Raw genomic sequence first — 17,293 nt, 5'->3', positions numbered from 1 at the left:
AAATATTGTGATATTTGAACAGAGATACTGCCCAGCCCTACTTCCAGGTTTCTCATTCAGTGGTTCCCTTTCAATACGTCAGTGCACATATGGTGCAACAAAAAAGCTTTGTGGGCCGCCCTCTCAACTTCACAAAAACCCTTTAACAAAAAAAAAAAAAAGAAAAAGAAAAAGTGAAAGAGTAAATAGGGCAGGGACACCCAGTCGTATAACACTCCTGGCAACCTGAATTTCCTATGACTATGTCTACATTCATCAGCATATCTACTTCCTGTTCACGTCTCCAAGTCACTGAAGAGTTTCTCAATATGAACCACCCCCTCTATTATGCTGTTCACGGTCACGTTACATAAAGTACAAATCATTAAAGTCAACACAAAACACAGGTGCAGTTATCAGCTAATGTAGATCCTCTCAAAACAGCCAAATATTAGCCAGAATTTTGGGATTAATATAAAAACAAACATATTATTTGGAGTGTCATGCACATTTGAGTGTTGTCAAAAGTACAGACTTTGGTACCATGTCGGTTCTGAAATTTAAAAATGTGACAATACCAGCATTTCCCTCTAGTATTTTGAGTGCTGTTGAATGGATTCTTAAACAACTATGAATGTTGAGTTCACAAGCTCATATATCGGTTTCTGATTGGCCATTGTGTTCAGGAACGCAACATGTCTGTGATTGGCTACAATGAGCAATGTGAACGCAATGGCCAATCAGAGACATGTATATGTTGAGGATGTGAACGCAATGGCCAATGTTGATTGTGTGAACGCAATGGCCAATCAGAGACATATATATTTTGATTGTGTGAACGCAATGGCCAATCAGAGACATATATATTTGATTGTGTGAACGCAATGGCCAATCAGAGACATATATATGTTGATTGTGTGAACGCAATGGCCAATCAGAGACATGTTGAGCGTGTGAACGCAATGGCCAATCAATCAGAGACATATATGTTGATTGTGTGAACGGTGAACGCAATGGCCAATCAGAGACATATATATGTTGATTGAGTGAACGCAATGGCCAATCAGAGACATATATGTTGATTGAGTGAACCAAATGGCCAATCAGAGACATATATGTTGAGCGTGTGAACCAAATGGCCAATCAGAGACATATATACGGTATATATGTTGATTGAGTGAACGCAATGGCCAATCAGAGACATGTTGAGCGTGTGAACGCAATGTCCAATCAAACAGAGACATATATGTTGATTGTGTGAACTCAATGGCCAATCAGAGACATATATTGAGTGTGTGAAAGCAATGGCCAATCAGAGACATATATATGTTGAACGTGTGAACTCAATGGCCAATCAGAGACATATATTGAGCGTGTGAACGCAATGGCCAATCAGAGACATATATATGTTGATTGTGTGAACTCAATGGCCAATCAGAGACATATATTGAGCGTGTGAACGCAATGGCCAATCAGAGACATATATATGTTGAACGTGTGAACTCAATGGCCAATCAGAGACATATATTGAGCGTGTGAACGCAATGGCCAATCAGAGACATATATATGTTGAGCGTGTGAACGCAATGGCCAATCAGAGACATATATATGTTGATTGAGTGAACGCAATGGCCAATTAGAGACATATATGTTGAGCGTGTGAACCAAATGGCCAATCAGAGACATGTATATATATATATATATATGTTGATTGTGTGAACGTATGATGATCGTGTGAAGGCAATGGCCAATCAGAGACATATATATGTTGATCGTGTGAATGCAATGGCCAATCGAAGACATGTATTTGTTGCGCGTGTGACGCAATGGCCAATCAGAGACACGTATGTTGATCGGGTGAAGGCAATGGTCAATAAGAGACATATATATGTTGAGCGTGTGAACCAAATGGCCAACTAGAGGTGTTTAGGGAATCTGTTCAAAGGCGCTACAAATGCTAGAGGGAAATGCTGGTTTTGTCACATTTTTTAAATTTCAGTAACAACTTGGTACCCAAGTTGGTACTTTTGTCAACACTAGCAGTAGCACAATATGAATTGTTCACAATAAGACCAGGAACATGGATTGAAAAAAGTACATTCTGATTTCATGACCTCTTTAAAGGTTGTTAAATTGTCTTAGACTCATACATTGAACAGATCTTCGTTTGCTTTGAGGAAAGAGGCGTTTTCTCATTCACAAACAAAAATAACACTAACACATGACACGCAAAAATTTCTCTCGCTTCCTGTCAAGTTTCTGTTTTTGGTGATGATGATGGGTTATTTCCATGGCTGTTCAACACAGACAGTAGGAGGATAGAAGTCAGTCATAGTTGAAGAAAAAGGCCAACCCTACAGTCCAGACAGGGGTGACCACCATCCCATTGGTTTTTCCAAAGACAATAACGATTTACAGGGCTTTGTATTATGATGCTAATTATGCAAACACTTGAAGCTTTGTGACTAATCTTAAATGTGACCATAAATAGTATTAGCAACCCATTGTGGGTCATAATTCTGACATAAAAAAACACAATGAAGTACAATGCAACAAGTAAGAGGTTCAACCCGAGATCCCAACAGGGTTATCTCCATTGAATTCATTCACGAAGTGCAGATTGTATCATTGAGAAATATTAAACAAGAGTTCAGATTTATGTACAATGAACGACCACAACAAAGCGGGAAATCAATGATTAAAGGTTACATTGTATCAATCTAACAAAGGCGCAATCCGGGAAGTTCGCTAAATATCAAGCCCTTTCGCTGCGAACGTACTTTTATCGTTTATTAATGTGCCTGTGAGTTACTTTCTACCTTAACCGCTATTTTTTCGAGAAAACATTTAAGTTGCTTTGATCAGAAATGTTGCTTATGATTTTGAAACAAAAGCCTTTTCACTTCCAGCCACCCGGAAAGTTTCTGTTCGCCGTCGCGGAGTCGAAAACAACTCGAATAAATGAAATAATAAAAACAGCCGGTAAACTTACCTTGATTTGTGCGTGTTGTGCTGAATGAAGCTTCTCATCTTTCATAAGTTAATAAACGTGTCTGCTCGTTTGTGTCCGTGTGTTTGTGTGGACGTGTGTGCGGCTCCTCCTCTTCATCCAGTAGGTCGCCTCTTCATCAGTTTCATCCAGACAGGTTTATTTCCACCCCAGAGATCTCTTTAAAAACATAACCCAGAGATATGAGTCCGGAGAGGACACACGGACATGGTGAATGCGATCCGAGAGCTTTGTGCTGTCGATCTACAAACACACAGCCAGGAAAACTTCTCTCGTGTGGAACAGATGCTAAACAGCGCCGCCTGGCGGATGAAAGGAAACTGCATGCCAGACACCAGGGTTGTTCCTTCATTTATAATATAGTAAATATTATTTAGGCTTCTTCTTTGTAAATATTTCTACATGCACCGCCAATTTTACGTTACGTTATTTTTACTTTATTTATTTTTTTAAATCGAATTCTGCAAGCGTTTGGCATTTAACAAGGTATTTGTCATTCCAATAAAGAAAAGTAAAAAGAAACTCAAATAGGCGTTTCTGAGTCGCCATGAAGTTCGAAAGACTATAGATTTTATTACTAAGCTGTCCGACTGGTAAAGGTGAGCAGAGAGCAAAGCCTTGTGGTTAAATGTGAGAAGTGCAGCGTGTTTAAAAAAAACTGAAATGTGATTACATTAATCTACAGATAGATGTCAGTAGAAATTCAGATACTGAACAATGCCAAGCGTCCTGTCTATATTCAGAGCCGATCAGCCCTACACGCACACTACGCAAGTTGCGTAGACGTAGAGGACCCCGCGAATTACTCAAGGCCCCGCCTCCCTCTCGTGTCAAACACGTCAATCAAAGTTTACAACATCGATGAGAAAGTTAAGCGGAACTATCTGGTCACGAAAAGAGAGAAAAAAAAGCACAATGACAGTGAATGTGTTCTCTCCTCTCCAAGTTTGATGTCAGCAAAGAATAGTAAAGTTAAGTTTATGTGCATCTCCCTTGTCTAGTGCATAGTCGGTCTGCCTTACTAATGCCGACCACTTCCAGGGCTGTGTTCTGTGTCTTTGTGCCTGATAAAAAGTGAGAGTGAAATAGCTACAACCATTTCTTACGTTTGGTAATACAAAGGGCAACGGTTTTTGTTTACAAACTGCAGCTCGGAAAAGATAACCGCGTCGCGCGTTACATGCGTTGCGCGTGCACGAAATGGAACGCGCAGATCATCTGTGGGGGCCAGTTCTTTATGGCAAGCCGTGTTAGCTTTTATTCATTTGAATTATTGATATCAACAATGCCATTTTTTGATATCAACAATTAAATAAATTAATATCAACAACTGAATTCTTGATATCAAAAAAATGGCATTGTTGATGTCAACAATTGAATTGCTGATATCTGTAATTGTAATTTTCACTAGTTAAATGTCACCATAGGCTACGGCAAGCCGTTTTAGCTTTTATTCATTTCCAGGATATGAATTCTTGATATCAACAATTAAATTTTTTGATATCAAGAATTTAATTGTTGATATCAACATTGCCATAGTTCTTAGCCTACAATATATGGGCGTGATGACACTCAGGCGCACATACTTTTAAAACAAGACAATGATTATCTAGTCTCCAAATCAGTTTAGTCACAACTCTGCAATAAAGCAAGATGGAACGCAATGTATGGACATTGACTATATGATATTGCATTTAAAATGTCGATTGGCTGGACATAGTGCTCAATATGGATGCACATCCCTCAGTAAATAATCATCAAATCAAGTATTGCTTTCATCATGCTATGGAAAGCCATTTGAGCTTTTATTCATTCACAGGATGCTTTTTTGATATCCATAATTCAATGTGTAGCCTATTTAAAATTGTAGTAACAATGTCTATTTCTGATATCAGGAATTACATTTTCATTAGTACTAGTTAAGAAGGGAGGTTTGGGAGAAATGTGGTGTCAGGTGTGACTGTGTCAGGACGGCCCCTGAACAGAATTGACCTTAGGGCCCCGGGAGGTCAGGATCGGCTCTAACGACACGATAACTTGTTTAATGTTTGAAGGCATCTAAAGAAGAATGGCCTACATTTCATTCTCGTGTTGCATTTGAGCTTCTGCAAGAACCAATCAGGTTCGTTCTCATGTTACATATCACATTTGAGCTTCTGCAAGGACCAATCAGGTTCGTTCTTTGCACGTTAATGCAGGCCTACTTGATTTACGTTGACGTTAAAACGACACTTACTTTTTTTGTAGCTAATCCTACAATAAAACACTGCTGTGCACTTTCAGATGTCTGCTTGAATCTTTCCTGAAGCTGTAAACATCCTATTTATCACGCAGGTTGAGTTTGTGCTGACGTGATCATGCTTAATAGTGACACTCTTTGTCTTTTTTGTGGCTTTTTCTGATAACACCTTTTTTTATTTTCAGAGTTGAATGTCGCGAGGGCGTTGGCAACTGTGAAGGGTGTTGCTTCTTACTTCAGGATGTGGTAGTTTCAGAAGTCCCCCCTCCTTTATCTCACCCCAACATTTACTGGGTTAGATTAATACAAACACAAATTAAGAAAAGAAACTGCCTGTTTAAAAATGTTTTGCAGGACAGCAAAGAAACCATGCATAGACAAAAAAAGGACTAAATCAGTTCATTTTCACTCTGGATCAGCCATCAGTAAAGCAGTTATTTAATGTATAAAACATTATGAAAACTGTAATGGATCATTGCACATCCAAAATATTTATGATTGGCAAGCATTCCCTTGTCAGTATTGGAAAATTTAGGAAAAAACAGCTTTATTTGTTGATTGAAAATGTAATGCATATTAAACAGACATGTGGATGATTTATGTTTGCAAGTGTGTGTGTGTGTGTGTTTCCACCCAGCTGGATGAGGTGAAAACAGTAAGGGAGGAGGCCACATCTACTAGGTCATCGTGCTTCCTGTTTGCTGACTGGCTTCTGAGAAATGTCAGTTAAAGCAACTTGAAAACTGTTGTAAGGATATTCGTGTATAGCATCAGTGCATTTAAAGGGTCTTGCAAAATGTTTTCATTACTGCAACACGTGCTGACTAGAAACTGCCACAATGGCTTCCTGTAGTAGTACTAAATCATTGTTGTCCATTAAAATATTTTATTGCAGATATAATATTGTAAATTGCATAATAAATAGAAAACAATTAAAAATTAATATACATTTAATATTGCTTGATTTATCTCTTTATTATATTTCACTTTGTGTTTTTTCAGGCTGTGCAAATAGTGTTTACACAAATGACAAATCGTCAATGTACAAAATGTACAATATTCTTTACCAAATCCTATTGCATAAAGTGCAACTTGATTTTTCTCATGGTAAACCACGATTTGCCCATATTCTGGGAAGATGTCACAATTGTGCATTTTAGAAACAATGTAGAAACTGATAATTTTTTAGCTTTCTCCATTGGGTGTGTCAAAAATCTGCAAGAAAGCTTCCTTCCTTGTTAGTGCAGGATATATAATGGTTGAGAGACCCAGTGCTCGAGCTTTCTGCATCAGAGCATGGCTCATTACCAATTCCACCAGCATCACTAATAAGAGGTGAGTTAAGATGCACTAGCAAAATGTCCTTGGTTTTTATTTTGAAAAAAAAATAGCATATGCATATTAATTTATCAATGTCTTTTATGGACTATTTTGTAGTAATTTCAACCGAAATGTTTATTATTGAGATTAAAACCTGTTATTGCATTGGCTTTTAACATGAAAAATATAATTATTCTTATTTAAATGAAGCATTATATTAAGCAAATATTTAATTGTTTATTGTTTTATTGCACGTGTTGGCTCTTTAAACCTGGCCACGCTGAAATACCCTCTTAACCACAACAGCAGTAGTGAAACTAGAGATATTTAAATGTACTGTACACATGGGCAGATGAAATTAGGTCAAGCTCAAGATGCGTTTACTTCTAAAATAACACTTTTAGAAATATACAAATAATTATTTTAATTATTCCTTCCTTTTCTCATCATTATTCTGTATTTTGTGGGCGGTGGTGTAATCTGGCGGTTACCAAATCTGGCAACCGAAACAGGCACCGCAAATAGTAATTTCTGTAGTGACACCCTTTTACGCTTGAGCAAGACAATGCAAGCGGGACTCTCCCAGTAATGTGAACTCGCAAGCCAGATTCATTTTTATATTCACATGGCATCATGTTAGCTTGGTGAAATTAGCATTTTACGGCCACCACCTTTAGGTTGATGGTGATTTTACCAAGTAAGATGTGTTCCTGGATTGACAAAATCATACACTCTAGAAAATGCTGGGTTGTTTTAACCCAATTTTGGGTCAAATATGGACAAACCCGAAATGTTGGGTTAAAAATGTAATGTAAAAATTTAACCCAACGGCTGGGTTAGTCCATATTTGACCCAAAGTTGGGTTAAAACAACCCAGCATTTTTTAGAGTGTAGCATACAAATAAAGATTATTTTTTGGCGTCTATGTTTCCATGAAGAACCTTAAACATCCATGGAAGCTTTCCATTGAATTAAGTGGGAAAATGTTCTTTAGATCATTGAAGTTCTTCACAGTGGTTCTTCTATGGCAAAAACTCTTTTTTAACCTTTATTTTATTTTATTTTTTGAAGCTAAATAAAGGCTTTTATTTTTTTTATATTTTTTCCATTGCACAAGACGTTCTTAGAAACATAGAAAAAGATTCTTACGATTATTAAAATGTTCTTCACACTAAATAGAAAACAATTATTTTAAAAACAGTGCAAATTTACATATAAAGCATATTAAAAACACCACATAGACAAATATATACCCCTTTTCCACCAAGGCAGAGCTGGTGCTGGTTCGGAGCCAGAACCTAGGTTCAAATCGGTACTTTGTTTTTCGACCACCAAAGCACCAGCTCCGAACCAGTAAAAGTGGTTCTTAAAGGGATACTCCACTTTTTTTGGAAATAGGCTCACTCCTCCAGAGTCAAACAGTTGGGTTTTACCGTTTTCAAATCTATTAAGCCGATTTTCTGATATTTAGAAGAATATCAGTAAACAGACAGTTTCTGGTCTCATTGACTTCCATAGTATATTTTTTTCCTATATGGAAGTCAATGAGACCAGAAACTGTCTGGTTACTGATATTCTTCTAAATATCAGAAAAATCGTCTGAATGGATTCAGAAACGGTAAAACTCAACTGTTTAACTCTGGGGGAGTTGAAAAATGAGCCTATTTCCAAAAAAAAAAAAAAAAAGTGGAGTATCCCTTTAAGTAGCACTGCTGGTCTAGAAGTAAGAACCGCTTACGTCAGCGGCTGGGGGCGGGGTTACCGTGACCAACAAGACGAATAGAAATTTGTGACCGCCATTTTTTTAAAAACAGGTAATCATGCTATCATAGCAGCTCGAAATCTCAGGCCCCGTCCACACTACTGCGTTTTCGTTTAAAAACGGAGAATTAAAACGAATACGATCTCCGTCCACACCAGCGTTTTATCTGCGTATTAGAAATGATCTCCGTCCACATTAAAACAACTGAAAACGCAGATCACGTGACCATTCACCAACACTGGGCATGCGGGTGCCGGTGTAAACAGTGAATGACGAATCAGGGAAGGATACGTCATGACTGATAACACCCAATCATAGAGCTGAGCGTGAGCCTCTGCGTCATCGTTTGTAAACTCCTCCGTTTTGTCTCGTCCACACTAAAACGCCCTCCGGAGATTCAAAACGCAAAACGGAGCTGCAGCGTTTCTAAACTTCTCCGTTTTAGGTCTTCGTTTTTCCCGTTTTAGTGTGGACGGGAGGTGCAAACGTAGCAAAAGGTCTCCGTTTTTAAACGAAAACGCAGTAGTGTGGACGGGGCCTCAGTTAATGCAAATTACGGCGAGCTGCACGGACATGCTGGATTCGCTGTGTTTAGATACCGATGTTTGCAAAGCCATGAGCATAAATAGTAACGCAACAACCGCCAATGTTGATGGAAGGCTTGTTCGGGATGCATCGGAGCGGCGTGGACTGTTTGGAGAGCATACGACTCCTGCTTTTGAATCGAATATTTTTCTAACGATTTTTCCGATTCGCTCTCGCAGTTCGAGATTCACAGTGCCGAACCATCTCGAACAAGCCTGGTGTGTTTGTGTGTGCCGCGCTAGCGTTGCTGGGCAACACGAGATGTATACAGTGATGTAAGATCTGGCTCTGTGATGGCTCTCTAGCCTGTGGAAAGGCAAACCGGTTCTTTAAAAGCTCGTCAGTCGAACCAACTCCGAACCGGCACTAGCTCTAGCTATGAACCAGCACTTGGTTCTTGTTGGTGGAAAAGGGGTAATAGACAACCTTAAAAGCTTGATTTTTGATATTTATTCAGTTCATGAACCCACTATTTTCACTTTTCCGTCAGGTTATTCCGAAAGGGAAAGGTTAATCAAGGAGCCGGAGTCTGATTGCCTGGCGTCCGATTGCATCGACGACCGAATCGACCCCAGCGAGATTCAACTCCACGCTCCTGCCGTTCACACCATGGATGTCCTGCGATCTTTCAGCTCCGCCTCGTCCTGTCCAGACGTCTACAACTGGACCAGCAACAGCCTGATCCTGGGGCACTACAACTTCACCGGGCGCCTCCAGCACCGCAAGCCCTCGAAGAGCAGCGTCAGCGCCGTCACCGTCCTGTTCCTGATTATCAGCGTCTTCATCATCCTGGAGAACCTCATGGTGCTGTTAGCGGTGCTGTTCCGCGTACGCCTGCGTCATCGCTGGATATTCATCTGCATCGCCAACATCGCGCTGAGCGACCTATTGACGGGATGCGCCTACGTGGTCAACATCTGCATGTCCGGCGAACGCACTTTCAAGCTAAGCCCCGTTCTGTGGTTGTTCCGTGAAGGACTTCTGTTTGTGGCGTTAGCGGCGTCCATATTCAGCCTGCTCTTGATCGCCGTGGAGCGCTACGCCACTATGATGAAGCCCGTCCACCAGAAAACCGCCACGAAAACGTACCGAATCTACTTAATGGTGGTGCTTTGCTGGATAACAGCCTTAATAATCGGCTTCCTTCCGCTGATGGGCTGGAATTGCGTTTGCGACCTCAGAAGTTGCTCCACACTTCTGCCGCTCTACTCCAAGAGCTACATCTTGTTCGCCCTGGTCATCTTCTTCATAATCCTGCTCACAATCGGCGCGCTGTATTTTGCGATCTACTGCCATGTCCGCAGTAGCACCGAGACAATATCGGCACGCAGCCGTAAGCGTTCCCTGCGCCTCCTGAAGGCTGTGATCTCAATCGTGGGTGTCTTCATGGTGTGTTGGGGACCTTTGTTTATCCTCCTGTTGGTGGACTTCTTCTGCTACTCTCGCAATTGCAGCACGCTCTTCAATCCCGAATGGGTCATCGCCCTAGCCGTACTCAACTCCGCCATGAATCCGCTCATTTACTCGTTCGGCAGCCTGGAGTTACGCAAAGCCATCGCAACTCTACTCTGCTGCTGCTGTCTGACGGCGGGACTGTGCGATGCCAAGACCTTCATGACCCAGGAGACCTCCAGCACCTCGGGGAGTCGACACAGCAGTTTGCGCAACAGCTTCAGCAAGGTGCGAAACTTGAGCACCAGCCCTCAACCCGAACCGAAGAACGGGAAGAAAACACGCCTCAGCTCCACCACTTCTTGTTTGTCTGCATCAAGCGGTTAGTCCGCGGTGGGCAGGTGTGTTTCTCCTTCGCCACAGGAACTGCACCTCCTCAAATGCAATTTTCACTTTCTCACTTTAAAACATGCAGAAAGGACTTTAAAAGTGAGCGGCTGTGCAACAAAAACATACAAAACATAAATAAAATGCAACTCGTGTAATACATTTGAGCTGAATGCAAAGCAAAGCAATCAGACCTGTAAGATTCTCAAAAACAAACTGCCTTTCATTGTTGTTTAATGTAAAAGTAATATATTGTAATTTAAGTATTATATCTTCATGTTCTACTTAAAGTGAAATGTGTATATTTTTGTACGTGCACATGTAAAACTGTTTTAAAGTTTTAGGGTAACAGGAAAGTTTTGTGTAAAGGAAATAAAAATTAATTGATTGCTATTGATTCTCAGTCAGTATCCTTCATTGAACACAAGGGGGAGACAAGACAATGTACAGACTTCTTCAATGCAACATTGCAAAGGACATTGGGTATTTTCATTTTAAACTTATTTGTTAATAATAATAATAATGCACGTTACACAATACTATTCAGATACCCAGTGGTTTAGGTTTAGAGGACCAAACTTTAGGACTTTGTATTGATACATTCAGATCCACATTTTGAAATCCACCCAAGCATTCAAGAATAGGCTATATATATATAAAAAATAAAAAAAAACATTGAAGTGTGGATGGGAAACCACAGCCCTCCAAAAATAACATGACAGCCCATCTTAAAACCACCTGGACAATCCAGACAGCAACTGGAAGAATGCACAGTGGACGGAAGAAATTAACATGGCCACATGTTAACAGGAAAGAAACATTAGCATTTTACCTGTAGTATAGTTTATTGAAATACTTGAGGGAATTATACATTTACACATCAGCACATACTTGAAGTGTGTTTGTTATGAAATCGTGTCCCTTTTCACATTTCCGGGTTTCTCAAAAGTGGAAGTCGTCATAATGTGGGTAAACTTCTGTAGCGGCCAATGAGAAACTAAATATATTTTTCCTGTTCCCTTTTGCTCAAATAGCAAAAGAAAGAAACTCCACAACAGTGTTTGCACAACTTTCAGAAAGAGGACAAAATTAGACAGATTGATAAGAGAAAATATGTAAATTTGATCGTCTTGCCCACAGCCGCATACAGCAGCAGCGTTAACTGTTTTTTAAGACACAAAGGTAATATAATAAAAAGTATAGTGTTATAAATGTACATACATTTAAAAAGAAATTGAAAATGTAAAAAACGCTAGATTTACGATGCTAATGACTGTTAAAACGCATCAAGGGTCCATTGAGAGCCAATCAGAATCCACCGAACTTCACAAAGCGCGAACATTAAACCGTCGGATTTTATAACCGCAGCGCGCGCTTTTAATAAACAGAATGTTGTCGTTGGTGTCGACGCTTATAGCCATCGTTTTGGGCGTGAACTGACCTAAAAATGCAACTGTAAACACGTTCCTAGGATGATTACAGTTTAGTTTACGACTGCATGACATCTTGAAGGAAAATTTATGTTCTTGTCATTAAAGAGGGCACAAAGGGTTAAGTGCGGTTGCGTGCAAACGTGATTACCGCGCGTCGCCTCCAGGTGTTCTGCAGACAGATATGATGACGAAGTCCTCGAATAGGGTTTCTGCACATTTGTAGCTGGTTAGCGTCCATTCAAAATCTTCACAGTCCATGCAAATTAATTCAACATTTCGGTTAACTGACAATTCAGAGCGGGAATAAAGGCATACACAACGTTCTCATTGTCTAGTACTTCATTTAATTAAGAGAAACATGTTGTTTTATGTTTGTGTGGGGAAAGAACGTCTCCATAAATCAGATACAACATATTTGATAACTGGCCTATTATTGTGATTTGCATAATTTCATTGTGACATTTGGCTCTGGGCAACATAACTATGATTCTTCCCTTTAGAACAAGAGTCTGCCAAACAAGAAATTAAGCATGTGTTTATCGTTATTCAGTTGCTTCATGATTAAACTTGCTCATGAGATACTCAAGGATAAAATCAACCCAGTTGCTGCCTGAGAAAACTTCTGCAAATGCAATAAACAGGGTGTGCATGCTGATTGGAGGACAGGAGAACATGCTGCATGCTGATTGGAAGGGAGTGAGGGGTTCTGCTTGTTGATTGGAGGATAGTAGCACATACTGCATGCTGATTGGGGGACAGTTCATCTGTGGCATGAGGACCTCACAGTCATTAATTTGGTGTCAACATGTCTTTATATTTTATTTTAATAAATACATTACAACCACTTACATTCAGCACAGATGTCAAATCTTTTTCTCCATGCGCTGGATTGTGACCCCGAAGGATTTACGAACGGTTTCTTCACACGGCTTTGCTGCTTTATTGCACAGCTGGTCTTGTTCAAGTTAAACCAATTATAAAGCGCACAGCTCTGGTCTGGACCGCAAACACACTGACTACACGGTGGCGGAGGGAACAAAACAATATCAAACATCTTAAGGAGGCCACGTCATGAAATCTGGTCAGTCTCTGAGCGCATGAGCGCATTAAAAAAGGCCTCTGACATTGCTGTGAAACTAAAATAAGAGGCTTTCTGCTTTCATCCCTACAGCTCCTTCTCACTGATGCATTTATGACCTATAATTGTTTCTGAGTGGCACAAATGTTTTCAAAAAGTAGCTGTCGATGTTGCAGACTGAGAACGGTTGAAGACCACAAGACCTGCCATATGGAAACTCCTATATAGATGCTATGTGACAGATCAATCGAATTGTAGTAGTTTTTGACACCCTAGCAACTAATAGTAAACCACTCAGAAAAACCTAGTAACAACATAGCAACAGTGTAAAAAGAATGGAAGCACATACAGTAGCAACATGTTAAAACTATTCAGAACATCCTAGCAACTTCATAGCAACGCACTAAATGTCTCAGAATTCCATCGCAACTACATAGCAACATGTTAAAAATCACTCTGAACATCCTACCAACTGCACAGAAACTTGTACTAAACCACTTAGAACACCCTAACAACCCCATAGCAACATCCTAAAACTATTTTGAACACCTTAGGAATTGCATAGCAATGTGCTGTAAACCACTCAAGCACAGCCTAGCAACCTCAAACCAATATGTTAAAATCACTCAGAACAACCAAGCAACTGCATGGCAACATCATTAAAACCCTTTCAGAACACCATAGCAACAGCATAGAAACATTCTAAAAAGTATTCTGAACACCCTAGCAACTGCATAGCAACATTTCAACACCCTAGTAACTGCATAGCAACATTCTAAAAGGTGTTCAGAGCACCCTAGCAACAGCATAGAAATATTCTAAAACATATTCAGAACACCAAAGCAACTGCATAGCAACATTCAAAAAAGTATTCCGAACACCATGGCAACTGCATAGCAACATTCCAAAAACCACAACAACACCCTAGTAATAGCATAGCAACATTCTAAAAGGTGTTCACCCTAGCAACTGCATAGAAACATTCTAAAACATATTCAGAACACCAAAGCAACTGCATAGTAACATTCAAAAAAGTATTCCGAACACCATAGAAACTGCATAGCAACATTCCAAAAACTACAACAACACCCTAGTAACCGCATAGCAACATTCTAAAAGGTGCTCAGAGCACCCTAGCAACTGCATAGAAACATTCTAAAACGTATTCCGAACACCATAGCAACTGCATAGCAACATTCCAAAAACTACAACAACACCCTAGTAACTGCATAGCAACAATCTAAAAGGTGTTCAGAGCACCCTAGCAACTGCATAGAAACGTTCTAAAACATATTCAGAACACCCTAGCAACTGCATAGCAACATTCTAAAAGGTGTTCAGAGCACTCTGGCAAATGTAACAGTATCATACTAAACATTTTTTAAAAAGATTTTCATCTTTTTTTTGTTATTATTTATAGGCTATATACACAGCATTTGTCCAGTTGTAATCTTCTCCGTAACTGTTACAGGAGCAGCTCTGTTAAGACTCATAAAAGGGAAAGCCAAAGCAGGCTGCAGAAAGTTAACAGTCTGAGGTAGATTTATGATCCACCTGAAGCCTTCCATTTTTTATATGCATAAATGGATATGGCAGCGCGACCTAAATTAAGTCTCTTGCCGTAATTCATTTTCACTATCTTTGACACTGTCAAACACGCCGAGACGCTGCAGGCCTTTTTTGAAGCACGCCGAATATGAGCTAAACCCTGAAACATCTTGATAGCGTGCGATGGCCATGCTTGTGCTGAGGACAGAACACAATGCAGAAAAAATGGACATGGCTTTAATCAGTATGCAAAAAATCCCATTATCCTCAATGCCTTGACTTCTAATGGTTAACCATTCATATTTTATGAAGGTCGGTTCGCTCGGAAAACACGTTTCATATTCACTGATGACAGATGTTTAGGCTATCAAGTTGATGAGAAACACAATTCATGATTGGATGGGAGTAAAGGACACTAAATGCTGATTGGAGGACACTGAATCACGCTGCATACTGATTGGATGAGAGTAAAGGGCACTGCATTGTGATTGGAGGAGCTTAAAGGAAACTGAATGCTGATTGGAGGATACTAAAGTGCAAAGCAAGCTGATAGGATGAAAGTAAAGGACACTGCATGCTGATTGAAGGCTACAGAAGTACACTGCATGCTGATAGGATGAGAGTAAAGGAAACTGAATGCTGATTGGAGGATACTGAAGAATGTCGCATTCTGATTGGAGGAGAGTAAAGCAGTGATGTTTAGGACCTCACTTCTGTTCCTGCTGAACTGAGCCAGCACTCAATCAGCACACTGATACCAGTTTAGCAGGCACAAGAGTGGACAGCCCTCAATCGTTCCCTCAAAACCACACCATCGCAAAACACAAATGATCTGAGAGGATTTGTATGGATAATTTGCCGGGATGGTCATGACATCACGCCTTGTTTGAAAAGGCTCTGACCCCAATTTGTAGTTAATTGTGGGTTAAAAGTGCAGTTACTGCAGCATGGCAAGAGCAAAAACCCTACACACACACACACACACAAGTCCAATCTTGTTCTCAATAACGGTCGCATTTACCATTGTTTGGTGAATTTATGTGGGGGTGCTAGACAGATACTCCCATGAAGCATTGCCAATTACTTAATCGAGGCGGTCTCCCTACGGTGCTATGCATATTTTATATCTCCAATCATATTTAATTCAATTATTTTGTCCGCAATGCTTCATGGGATTGTAGTTCTGTCGCTCACTAAAGCCGTTAAGTTCACAGTTTTGTACCTTTGCATTTTTGTCTAATTTTCAACAACTATTTTTGGCGTCAAAACAAATTTTCTAATGTTGTTATTCACCTCGAATCTGATTGACTGGGTTCATGACTTATAACTCTTTACGACTCTTAAATATCCCTATGAGAAAACGAAATTGATAAAAAATACTACCGCTGAAACTATTGAACTCGACCAACCACCAAAATGACATAAGCTGCACAAATAAGGCCAATTTATACTTCTGCGTCGAGGGTATGCCGTAGTGTACGGCGTAGTGTACGGGACGCCGTCGTGAGCATTTATACTTCTGCGTTCAGGTCTTGGTTGCTCTGCAGTACTGCTCCAAAACGCTAGTTGGCGGAGGAGGGTTTTAATGTTCCACTGTGTTTAGATTCCTCGCGGCTAGGTTAGGAGACTGAAAGAGAGCGGATCATGTTGGAGTTAGGCTTGCCGCGATAGACGGTGTTGACGGTGTTACCGGTTTTAAGCCCCATCACTGGTGACTAGGGTTGGGTATCGAGAATCGAGTATCGATTGGAACCGGGACTAACTTTTCGTTTTTCCCGGAATCGTTCAAAAGTTAAAATTTCGATTCCTAGTTTCGATATTCACAGTCCGCCGAGTGGAAGAAGAAACCACTGAACAACACCAACGAAGAAGTGTCTACCGGAAGTGTTGGCATAACCGCGCTGGTCGAACATGAGCACCTTACGTCGGCGATCCAAAGTGCGGCTTCACTTTTCTAAAAATAACGAAATCTCGGCAAAATGCAAAATTTGTGACGAAAGGAGTATTTGTGACAGAAGGAGTATTTCCTTCAGAAAGGATTATTTCCTTCAGAAAGGCCGTTGGTTAGCAAGGTTAGCTAAACTTTTTTGACCCTGCCTCTTAAAAGAATTGGAATCGAGAATCGTTAGGAACCAGAATCGAAACAAGGAATCGGAAACGGAATCAGAATCGTTCAAATTCAAACGATACCCAACCCTACTGGTGACATCACTTTCCCACCGTGACACCGCGATATCTTGACTTTTTTTTAAAGTATTTGTTTTTGCTAAAAAATTTATTTGAATTAATTAAAAATATTATTTAGTTCAGAAGAGAACATACATTATAATTAAAAATGAACTGCGCAGTGCGTGCCAAGAGCCAGTCACGTCGCAGATCAGCAAGCATCAGGATTCCATTTCGCACGTGTGGAGATGAGAACGAGTCAAATTACAGAAAAGCAAGATAATGGCGGAAGATTTGGTGTCAAAACGCAATGCAAAAGCGTTTTTTTTTTTTGTCCATTCCAGCAATTGACGCTAAATTGAAATTGACGCTTATTTCGAAAGTGAAAGTATGT

The 17,293-nt window shown here is 40.1% G+C and overlaps 2 protein-coding genes and 1 long non-coding RNA gene across 21 annotated transcripts in view; 1 reads left to right on the top strand and 2 right to left on the bottom strand.

Annotated features, from left to right (window-relative positions):
- Positions 1-3,267, bottom strand: part of myo9bl (myosin IXb-like) — a 70,725-nt gene extending 67,458 nt beyond the window's left edge. For 18 of the 19 annotated variants that reach the window (XM_089120493.1, XM_089120507.1, XM_089120497.1 and 15 more), the window contains exon 1: positions 2,972-3,267. The gene's annotated coding sequence lies outside the window, so the exon portion shown is untranslated. The remainder of the gene's footprint in view (positions 1-2,971) is intronic. The other variant, XM_039682347.2, reaches the window with a different exon arrangement.
- Positions 3,268-6,473: 3,206 nt separating this feature from the next.
- On the top strand, positions 6,474-11,071 carry s1pr4 (sphingosine-1-phosphate receptor 4). The gene is made up of 2 exons (XM_039682387.2): positions 6,474-6,563; positions 9,386-11,071. The coding sequence occupies exon 2, from the start codon at positions 9,505-9,507 to the stop codon at positions 10,672-10,674; it is 1,170 nt and encodes a 389-aa protein (XP_039538321.1). The 5' UTR covers positions 6,474-6,563; positions 9,386-9,504; the 3' UTR covers positions 10,675-11,071.
- Positions 10,792-16,012, bottom strand: LOC120486403 (uncharacterized). Its single transcript, XR_005624190.2, has 2 exons — positions 12,957-16,012; positions 10,792-12,871 (listed from the first exon to the last, which is right to left on the bottom strand). It is a non-coding gene; the product is annotated as an uncharacterized LOC120486403 (long non-coding RNA).
- Between the last annotated feature and the right edge of the window lie 1,281 nt (positions 16,013-17,293).

Source organism: Pimephales promelas, chromosome 2, assembly GCF_988280905.1.
Source record: "Pimephales promelas chromosome 2, fPimPro1.hap1.1, whole genome shotgun sequence".
Classification (NCBI taxonomy): Eukaryota; Metazoa; Chordata; class Actinopteri; order Cypriniformes; family Leuciscidae; genus Pimephales; species Pimephales promelas.
This window is presented reverse-complemented; position numbering and strand designations above follow the sequence as displayed.

Coding starts and splice junctions, on each gene's coding strand:
- s1pr4 (XM_039682387.2), top strand. CDS start 9,505: ATGGATGTCCTGCGATCTTTCAGCTCCGCCTCGTCCTGTCCAGACGTC.